Here is a 10,514-nt window from a genome sequence, read left to right as displayed (position 1 = left end):
TGTTTGCACATGCATAATTGCACATTGACTGTTGACTGCTGCGCATGCTGCTCCCATGCAGCATACATTCTCTATTATATTGCTGCATTTGTTGCTGCCTAATGTGTCCTAGATTTTGTGTTACATGCATAATTGCACAATGACTCTGCTGCACATGCTGCTCCCATGCAGCATACATTCTCTTATTATATATTTTTATATTACTTGTTTATCTACTTTATATTTCACTTGTATTTTTGTGGCATTCATGTGGACGGCAAAGTAAGAATTTCATTGTACAGGGAAACACGTTTCCTGACTGTGCATATGACAAATAAACACTTTGAACACTCGATGTACAAAATGGTGAAAATGCAAAATGAATAAAAAGGCACAGTTCCACGAGGAAGTGCATGTGTTTTACAGCTAGTTTTTTTGTGGACCACAACCTGAGGACTGAGACACCTCCTCCAATGGTCTGCAGGAAAATGGAACTTTTGTTTTTGTAATTCTGATTGATGGGAGGCAAAAACAGAGCAGGTGAGAGTCTTCAGATAACGAGCATCAGCTGTTACTGGATGACACTCTCTTCAAGTCTGCGTCCTCTCTGCTAAACTCAGTACATCTTTGAGAGCGAGGGGGACCTGTCTGAACCACAACACCCCGGTGTGGACCCCCATCCTCACCTGGCAAAGCCGACAGCGTGGTTCAGGCAGTCGGCGAGGGCAGCCTGCCTCTCCTCCTCTGTCTCCTGCGGCAGTTTGGTGAGCAGCAGGCGGAAAGCGTCCATCAGCGGCGTCAACAGACTCCTCATCAATGCCCGTTTCCTCTCTACAGGACTGTCCCCGTTCACAATCAGGATGCCTGCCGTCTCAAATATGAACAGCTGGTCGTCACTGGTCAGCAGCGCTGGGAAGCCGTTTTCCTGGATGAAACAGCAGCTTCAGTGCAGAGAACTGATCTCAACATTTAAAACTGTATTTTGTGATCATTCCAGAAGAAACAGGGAAGAACTTCTGATGCCTGTTTATGGTCGTTGTTCTTTCTGTTGGTACTTACAGGGGGCGCGAGCTCCAGCAGGTCCTGGATCCTGGTCAGGATGTCCTCAATGAAGGCATTCATGTGTTTACTGTCAACAAAGAACACCGTCATCACTAACACAGTTACCAGAGACAGGTCAAGGGTCCCTCACCCTGTGGAGACATGTTTGATCCATGCTGGACATCTTGCTATCAGATAACCAATGAACTGCATTCAGACCCTCTGTACTGTAACGTGCTCCTGTTATCACTCAGTGACAGTTCAATGACTGAAGCCGGACTCACTGCAGGGTTTTGACGAATCTGGAGAACAGGTAGGCCACTCTGCTGCGGACCTTCGGGCTGTTGTGTCTCAGTCCTCGGTGGTCCAGAAACGCCATCTGACAGTGAACACATCACCAGTCACTTCGTCACTCTGAGGTTAGACCCTGAGGCACAAAAGCTCCCTGACCGTTTCTCTTTACTAAACATGTCTCTTATGTGCACATCTTATTCACAAGACACTCACCAAAACATTTGGGATGTGCTGAGGCTCCACAATGAAGAATTTATCATATCGAACGACTGTTTCAAAGAACTCCAGAGACACGGAAGTGTGCTGGTAGCTGCTGACGCCGCAGGACACCAGCTGGGAGTCACAGCAAAAACATGTGAGCTGAGAAAAGCAAAGGAAAACAGATATTTACCTGCACACTGGAGTCTTGACACTGACCGTCCTCATCATGTCCTGCAAGGCGCTCGTCTTCGCCGTGTCTCCAGAAAAATGGGCGCCGTGAGACACCGGCAGAGCCTCGCCCAGCATGTACAACAGCCTGATGGCCACCTCCACGTCCATGAATGCAGCCGTCTGCCAGCTCCTGATGATAAATAAAAACACAAACAGATAAAATTCTGGTTAGCATTACAGAAACCTGCTTGCTCAGACCTCTATGGTCCAAGCGGTGATGCATTACTTTATTTACTTTCCCCATGCTTCAGTAAAACACAAGGCTCCACTACCAATGCTGTGACATTCATCTGCTGGTCCAAGTCGCACACAGTTCTGCCTGTAAAATGTTTTAACAAGCTTTGTGTAATATTCCAAACACACTTCTGCAAACTACCCGTTTCTTGACTCAAAGTCCAAACTGATGTCAGAACATTGTTTAGGAGCCGATTATCAAAACTCAGCTGCACAGTTTTATCGTTTGCTTCCCCTGTCAGAGGCAACATTTTGAAAAGCCCACCGACTCTGACCAGGTCAAATACATTCTCCAAATGTCAAATCTGGTGCAAATCAGATACTTCGATGGCATAAACTTGGTACTGTGTCAAATCTGACAAGTCCTTCCTGACAGATGTAGTGAAAATCCAACAACAGGTAGAGGAGTAACGTGTGTTTGGATATCTGATGATCCAGCTTCAGCTCACCAGTGCATTCTCCACACAACACTGTTCATCCTGGGTTCTCCACGCTAAACCAGACGGTAGATGGCAAGTTTGTTCACATGCCACAGGTCAGCGTGTTCTCTACTGCTGTCATACCACATCTGGACAAAATCCAATGATGCTTCATTCTAGAAAGCTCAATATACACTCACCGCCACTTTATTAGGTACACCTGTACAACTGTATGCACTTCAGTACAACACGTCCACCTTAACATCTGTTTGTGAAGCTCACAATGTTTCAGCTTTTGGTGAAACTGTCAAACATATAAACTCAATTCTGTGTTTATTACTGAGGTTGCAGTTAAAGGTGGTGTTGTACTGGACTACATTATTTTATAAGGTGGAAGTGTTGCATCGAAGTGCGTACAGTTGTACCTAATAAAGTGGCAGTGAGTGTATACAATATTATTTTGCTATTCATTATATCATCCTGCCATCTAGTGTTTGAAACTGAGGGCTCCTAAGGTGTCTACTGCCATCACTTCACTGCCACAGCACCGTCATTTGTAATAACAGCGGGCTCTTACTGCATTGTGCTAGTGAAGACTCGGCGCACGGCTTCCAGCAGCAGCTCAGGAGAAACCTGAGCCAGACGATCCAGCAGCATCTTCAGCTGCTTCCTGTACTCCACAAACATGGCCTCGTCTTCACCCTGACAAACAACAACACAGCGAGATCACTTACACACATGTTCTCCAAGTGCAACAGTGTGCAGTCAGCAGTGACGATGAGGCTCACCTCGTTTTCAAAGTTATACTCATCATCATAGGTCAGCTTCTTCATGACAGCGAGCATGATCGCCTGTGGTCAAAAGGCAGAATATTCATGTTTTCACTCAGAACGTGTATCTGAGAGCCTGATTACCATTCAGAAACTCACCTCTATGTTGGTTTTCTGTTGCTCTGTCAGCTGAGGCAGCTACACAAACAAAATGAAGCGCATACGGTCAAAATGTTTCCACAACCGCAACAACTGTCTGTTCCTAAAATTAAACGTGTGAAAATCCCAGTGAATTTAAATTGCCTAAAAGCCAAACTGATGTTAGAACCTGTTGCCTGCCATGATGAGACTATTGTCAGGACATCAGGGCTCCTCAGCAATCACCTGTTTGAGGATGTGCAGGTACTCGTAGCAGAAGCCAACGATGTTGGCCGAGATGTCGTCATCCTCATGCACCAGCAACTTCAGCAGCAGCGGCACTTTAGCCTCCACGGCCTGGAGAGTCTCGGCAGCCTCCTTCACACTGCCAGCTTTGACCAGCTTTGTCCAGCTCAGCAGCAGACTCTGACCCATCCCGTTCATAAGACGAGAGAACTTGGCCAGGAAGTCCACATCGTCCTCCTGACAGGACAGGAAGAGCAGAAGCAAACTTGGAGGAAAACTACGCGACATGTGGGCATCTGGGTGTGAACAAACATGTGGCTCTGAAATGAGCCCAGACCTGCTGTGTCATATCTGCACTGACCTACAAAAACACAACAACCAGCCAGTGTCTGACCTCCTGTGCAGCCGGGTGTGTACACAAGGACACGTTTAACACCTCAGAAAGCATTTTGAGTTTATAAGAAATAGACATTCAATTAAATTTAAATACAAAAATGAAAGAAATCGTTAACAGGTAACATGCCCTCGTGGAAAATCTCTGTATGAAAATCTATGATTTTTAGTTCCATCCATTTTGTCGCACACAGAAGACGAGTAAAATATCTATTTACAGAAGTTCAGTATTTGATAAAGCTGATGTGATGCCCCTTAATGCTTAGTAGAATATACTGCTTTACTAAATGACACAGCATCAGTGATGAGGATTTTCTCTGTATGCCAAGTTATAAAGTCATTTCTTCTTCTTCAAAAAAAAAAAAAAAAAAAAAAAAAAAACAAATTTCATGTCAATTTTCCTTCCCACCTTCAGAGCCACTGCCAACTCCTACCTGCTCCACGTTGAAGAACCCAGCAGACTGCAGCACTTGGCACAGAGACTCCACCAGTTTGGTTTTATCCACAGGGTCCATTCCTTTGTTGACGATTTCAAACAGGCAGTCACAGGCCTCCTCTCGGAGCTCCTCCACAGACATCTGACTCAGCAGCAGGTTCACAAACCTGAAGACACAACACACACAACTGTTAACACAAGTTCACCGTCAGCGATGTGGACGTCATTATCCCAACGAGCAAACGGTGAGGGACGAGGAAATGCCTCAACATGCAACACCAGAGTTTAACGAGGACAGCAGGGCTACAACAGGGAGTGGCGATTTTCAAGTGCATGTGAAGTCTACTTTCTTGTGTATTTAGTACATGACTATTTTGCATGTCTTTCAATGCATCTCCATGCACTTCTAACATTCAACCCTCTTCATTCGATCCTGACACGACTTTTTCCAAACAAGTTTGTTTTTGCACATTGGTGCACGCAACTTAGGTGTGTCACTTTCATCATGCAACTTCACTGACACTGGAAAGATTGGCACACCGTGGGCTGACATTGTTTAATCAAAGTCGGGTGTGCTTCTGGAAACAAGCAATCAAACATGCTCAACTATTTGTAAATGCAACATTCAAATGGTTCTGTTACAGGACCTGAGCTGTAATTTTTATAGTAGAGGGTTTGGTCAGTGAGAAATGGTTTTGAGTTTACATTATTCTGTGCACCGTTACAGAACATCCAGTGTTTGGGGCTCTCCTGCAGCCATGACGGTGATTGTGTTGCCATGGTTTTGTCCATTAATTGATCAAAGCTAATCAAATCATTCTAAAGGTCTTCCCCCAGGGCTGTTCTCTTATGCCTGACCACTGACCGGTCGTTGGCGATGAGGTTGAGGTCGATCCAGGACACGTAAGCTCCCACCACCTCCAGACACTGGCAGGTGAGCTCTGGGTGGGACCGCTGGTATGTCTGCAGGATCTGGAACCAGGACTCCACCAGGCTGGGGATGCACTGCTCCCGCATGGTGTCTTTGATCAAAGTGTTTCTACGAGTCTCCTGAAAGAAAGACATGATGTGACTGACCCGGGTTTGCTGCTCAAGCCTCACACCGTGCAAGTAATCAGGTTTCAGAATCTAAAACTTGTCGTGATGAATTCATCAAATCGTTTTGACAGAACTGTTTCAGTGGTGACCTTCACACTTCTCAAGTAACTATGGTGAGGAATACTCCTACTATTACTGTTATTGTCAGAGAAATGGAGTAACTGTTTTTACTCAGTCCAACTCTCTTACCTGTCCACTTTCCTTTAATTTCTACCACATTTCAATATTTTTTCCCAGTAAATATCGCTGAACAGTTAACAAATCACAGGACCTCAAATTTAAAGCATTACAAGTTTCTCTCGTGTATTTATTTTAATATCTACATAGTAAAACTTTTCTTTGCAGAATATTTAAACTGCCTTCAGCATTGTTTTTTTAAAGAAAAACCTTCATGCTTTCTTTAATTTTCAGAAGATGTTAAAAAAAATGTGTCCTTCAGTAAAAAATGCTAGGTAAACCCCTGATGTTCCAGAAGCTCTAGCAGCAGCGTGAAAGCCGTCAGCAGTGACAGCATGTCTTGCCTCAGGTGTGTGCAGGATGTCTCTGTCGACCACCTCTGCGTCAATGGCCATCAGCGTCCTCAGGTAGATGTCAACGCCGTGAGGGTTCAGACCCACCAGTGACAGGATGTCAAAGAAGAACTTGGGCCACAGGGTCAGATACTCCATGATGAAGGTGAGGGCAAATACCTGAGCCGCCTTGTTCCTGATGAAGGGCTTCTCCGGCTGAGCGTTCATCAGCTGCAGTCGAGGAGAAGGGACAAGAAACGGCAGCAGTCGGCATGAGACATGGCTATAGCAACTTTTAACCAAATGACAATTTTCATTCTGTTGCATGCGTTTGTACATTTCAGACATTTTGTAACTGCACCTGTGACATTAAAATCATTAGCAAACATTTTTAACTTTCTCAGAAATAAAGGTTTTAGTCTTTCATCGGCTGTCTCGTGTCGCTGATCAATAAACAAATGGGTTCTGCTGACTGAATGGCGTTTAGCAGAAATGACAAGTTATGAAAAGAATCGTTAGTTGCAAGCTCAGCAGATATCTTCTTTTTTCACAATGAATAAATGGTGTAACCTGTGGAGGAGCAGCCTGTAGTGTGCAGTGCAATGAAATGCAGCAGAGTAGAAGTTTTAAGTGTCACAGAATGGAAACAGTCATGTGCTCAGGTCCTTCCCAGCAGGTTGGCTCATACTGTACCTGACACTGAAGCCACTTCATCAGAGTCTCTCTGATGAGCTGCTGCTGAGCTGAACTCAGACCAGCATGTCTACAGCACAAACAGCAAAACACAAGCAGGTTATGGCGGGTCAGTCAGACAAAACTAGCCGTTTTCACTGAGAACAGAACTGGCTTCAATACCTGAACTTGATCTGATGCTCCAAAACTTGGAAGCAGAAGAACTTCACATGGTCGTCACTAAAGAAATGGACGTAAAATATCGTTAAAAACATCTGAAGCAATCAAATATGAGTCTTTCTCTACCTCAGTCAGAACACAGTGCAAAGTGCCTGCTACAGTTTCATAGAGGCCAAAATGAGAGCTTCACATAACTTGTTTTATCTGACCGGAGTAGATAATTGAATCGGAAGGAGAGGACAGAGAGTCAGGACATGATATAAGACCTGGGTTGTGGAAGTGAAACTCACTTGTAGACCCCTGTAGCCAGCGCCTCTGCACACACCTCCCAGGCATCCTGGGACTCCTTCAGCTGCTCAAAGTACACCATGGCCTGAGGAAGCACACATGTACACACAGCAGCCTGACAAATCCAGCTCTTTTCATTCTGAAGTACAGTGTTTATTAATAACCATGCTCAGCTGATCTGCACACAATGCAGTCAGAGACATTACAACAAGAACATGCAGCAGTAAAACCTGACATGAAACAGTCAGAGTGAAACACAAAGCTGTGATCACACTCGTTAGGGGCCGTTCACATTTCACATCTTTTGGACGCTCAAATTCATTATTTTAAATGGAGATGTGTAACAAGTGTGCACACTAGAGAGTGTGACGCTGTTGCGGCACTCATGCATTCTGACTCGCCCGTTTTTCCATGCGCATCTATGCCATGACGAGATTTTTAAAAAATCACAACTTTTCAGAATGCAGCAAGCACACTGCAGGTCATGTGACAAGAACCAACCAATCAGCTTCATTCTTTCCATAATAACACCCAGTTCAAAGCCGAGCCAAGATGGGGACGAAGCTCTTGGATCAGCTGGTGAAATTCTCTGCGTTTTCTTTGTGCTTGAGGGATTTCTAGTGTCGGAAATCCATTTATATCCTACAGCTTCCTCGCCATCATGCAGTGCATGGCTCATGGTTGCTTAGCAATGGCAGACACCATGGGAGCAAACGTGCCTGGCATTTACAGCAAATCGATAAAGAGGTCCATCAAAGGACACGGCTAAATCACAAGCGTTAGCGCTCTTTTGTCATGTCTAGTTAAAATAAGTGACTAACATGATATATGGCTAGAAAGGTAAGAAGTTGGACTTATTTTTGTCATTCAATTAACTGAAAACATTACATGATCATTTATAGTTCAATCTTAACAGAACCTTAGCTAAGACATGTCCGTGAGAGGACACAGAGATGTTAATGTTTAGCATCTTTACGACAAAACGAGTTATTTGACTTGTTGATTAATTTGTGTCGTTGCAGGTCAATTTAGGATGCAAAACTAAAATGTGACAAGATAATAGGTTGAACATCTTGTTACATTAATGCTCCTGCTGGGTGTAAACAAACCACTGAGAAAATGACAACAGCGGACTGAGAGTGTGAAGCTGATGCATTGGAGCATCCTACCCTCTGCCTGTAAAGGGCGTCAGCGTTCGGGTTGAGCCCCAGTAGGGCCTGCTCGTCCATGACTGCAGCAACAGACTGGCAGGCCATTCGTGGGTTAGCTTTCCTCCAAGGCAGGTGCACTCCTCTCTGCTGCTGTCAGGCAGGTTCCTCTCATCTGGGGCAAGGAGAGAAGAGGCTGAGGTGAGACATCCTGAGAGCTCCCACAGCTTCTACAACAGTGGAGCTTCATTCATCATTCCTACAGTCGCAGCTAGGCATGAGCTCCAGTGGGTAAAACTGATTTGTTAAACTCCAGGGAAAACGAATCCTTAATCACATCGCCTAGTCACATCCTGTTTTGTCTCGACACTACACACACCAACAACTCAGCAACATGCAATATTTCTGAGAAGGCTGCTGTAGGAAGTCGTCATTATGTTATAAATTGAAACCTACATATGCACATATATGAAAACACTTCATGCATTTGTGTGGTCTAGTTGTAGTCCTGGCAAAACCCGAGATACAGGTCTTTAAATGTCCATCTCTGACTTATCACAGGTTTTAAAAACAACTTTCATCTCTGGTTACAAGCAACAGCTGAAATACGTTTTGTACCGAGAGAAACAGCAACTGTGCATTTTTATCTAACAGTTCACAAACTACTTTTAAAAACTTCATAATGGATTCAAAAGGGTCACATTTAATAGAACACTATCAAACCCCCTTATCACATGATCACATTAAACCACAAATGGGATGATAAAGTTTCCAAAATCAGTAGACTGTCTATGATGAATAAATGTGCAACTAACTATTAATTACACTGTCAAGTAATACACAAAGTTAATTGTTTTGAGTGGTTTTCTCTAAACTGAATACATTTGGGTTCTGGCTGGATGATCAGAAAATAAGACAATCCACACTGAACTCTGACAAACTAGATTGGGCATTTTTCAGGTTTCTCAGGTTTCTGACACTTAAAAATGTCAAATTGCAAAAATAAACTGACAGATGAGCAGATAATAAAATGAATCATTAGCAGCACTCCTGTTATGAAATATTAAAACATTTTGCTGAATGAGACATCTTCAGATGTCTTGTTAAAAGCGCCCAATGATACCAGACTATGAAAAGCAGTAAATGTTCTCATTTGGGACTGAAGTCGGCAACGTTTTGGCATCTTTCCCCAGAATTTCTGACCGAAAATTGACTGAAATTATTGAGTTATTAAAATTGCTGCCAATTATTTTTCCCATCCACCGACTAACCAGTTGCTTCAGCTCTAACTTAGTTGTGATCCCAGGACTAGCGTGTGCTGCTTGGGAACTTCAGTCAGGAGATGAAGAACCGCTACGACCTGACAGCTCTGCCCACATGATGCAACACAGCGTCAACACATTAAAGAGGCCATGGTGGTTCAAAGTGCAAAACCACGGACACATAAAACCCTCCACTGGACATACAAGTAGTTAGAGACATAAATGTCCTTGGTTTTGGGTGGGTTTTATAACAAATTAGGCGGGCCACTCCTCAAAAAAGTTCATATAGCAGCTGCCTAGCTATCAGCTGCTAACTCGAGCTAGCTTCACTTACACGAGTAGTTAGCCTCTTAGCTCGCCTGCCTGACCAATTCTGACACTGTAGCAAATAATAAAAGTCCAGTCAGTACCAAGAGGCCTGTAATAACAGCCACACTGACAGTGCAGGAGAAGTGAAAGTAGTTTGATTGTGTTTTTATCCTCGTTTATCACGACTCGGTAACGTTGACGTTACCTGCTGCTGTCTGGCTCGCCTCCTCAATCACATCATCGCTGTACAAATCTCTACATGAAAATCCCTGCCACGGCTTGTTAGCAAGCAAAGCACAGCAAAACATTCATTTCCTGTAGAACTCAGTTTATGAAACACTTAAAACAACAAATGCGTTTTCTCCCCTCTCCGTGCGTCCGGTTAACTCACCACGCAACTGATGCGAAGTCCCCAAAAATCAGTTGCATGTCGGTTACTCACACGACGGAGGTAGCGGTGCGGCGTGTCCACTCGTTTAGTATCCGGGTCACGACCATAGGAAGAGATTCATTCATACTGCAGTACAGATACATACATATTCATCATCCTAAATAACTGGATATTTATACTGTAACATTTTATATATCTAAAAGCTATAAGTAAAGCCTGTTATCGCTGGCAAATGTTTGCTTTTTGTTAACTAATGTTAGCTCACATTCACTTGG

General features: G+C 43.9%; 1 protein-coding gene across 3 annotated transcripts in view; it reads right to left on the bottom strand.

Moving 5' to 3' along the window:
- The window catches only part of xpot (exportin, tRNA (nuclear export receptor for tRNAs)), a 15,194-nt gene extending 4,680 nt beyond the window's left edge, over positions 1 to 10,514 (bottom strand). For 2 of the 3 annotated variants that reach the window (XR_002275971.1, XM_020613484.1), the window contains exons 1-17: positions 10,240 to 10,514; positions 8,299 to 8,452; positions 7,132 to 7,214; positions 6,845 to 6,901; positions 6,683 to 6,752; positions 6,002 to 6,220; positions 5,248 to 5,432; positions 4,381 to 4,549; positions 3,554 to 3,790; positions 3,329 to 3,367; positions 3,188 to 3,250; positions 2,977 to 3,101; positions 1,732 to 1,876; positions 1,528 to 1,647; positions 1,305 to 1,399; positions 1,039 to 1,108; positions 666 to 904 (exon numbers count right to left, since the gene is read on the bottom strand). Coding sequence is in view for 2 of the 3 variants with exons in the window: in XM_020613484.1 (XP_020469140.1) it covers positions 666 to 904; positions 1,039 to 1,108; positions 1,305 to 1,399; positions 1,528 to 1,647; positions 1,732 to 1,876; positions 2,977 to 3,101; positions 3,188 to 3,250; positions 3,329 to 3,367; positions 3,554 to 3,790; positions 4,381 to 4,549; positions 5,248 to 5,432; positions 6,002 to 6,220; positions 6,683 to 6,752; positions 6,845 to 6,901; positions 7,132 to 7,214; positions 8,299 to 8,385 (2,003 nt within the window). In the remaining variant the exon portion in view is untranslated. The other variant, XM_020613485.1, reaches the window with a different exon arrangement.

This window comes from Monopterus albus, unplaced genomic scaffold, assembly GCF_001952655.1.
Source record: "Monopterus albus unplaced genomic scaffold, M_albus_1.0 scaffold134.1, whole genome shotgun sequence".
Classification (NCBI taxonomy): domain Eukaryota; kingdom Metazoa; phylum Chordata; class Actinopteri; order Synbranchiformes; family Synbranchidae; genus Monopterus; species Monopterus albus.
This window is presented reverse-complemented; position numbering and strand designations above follow the sequence as displayed.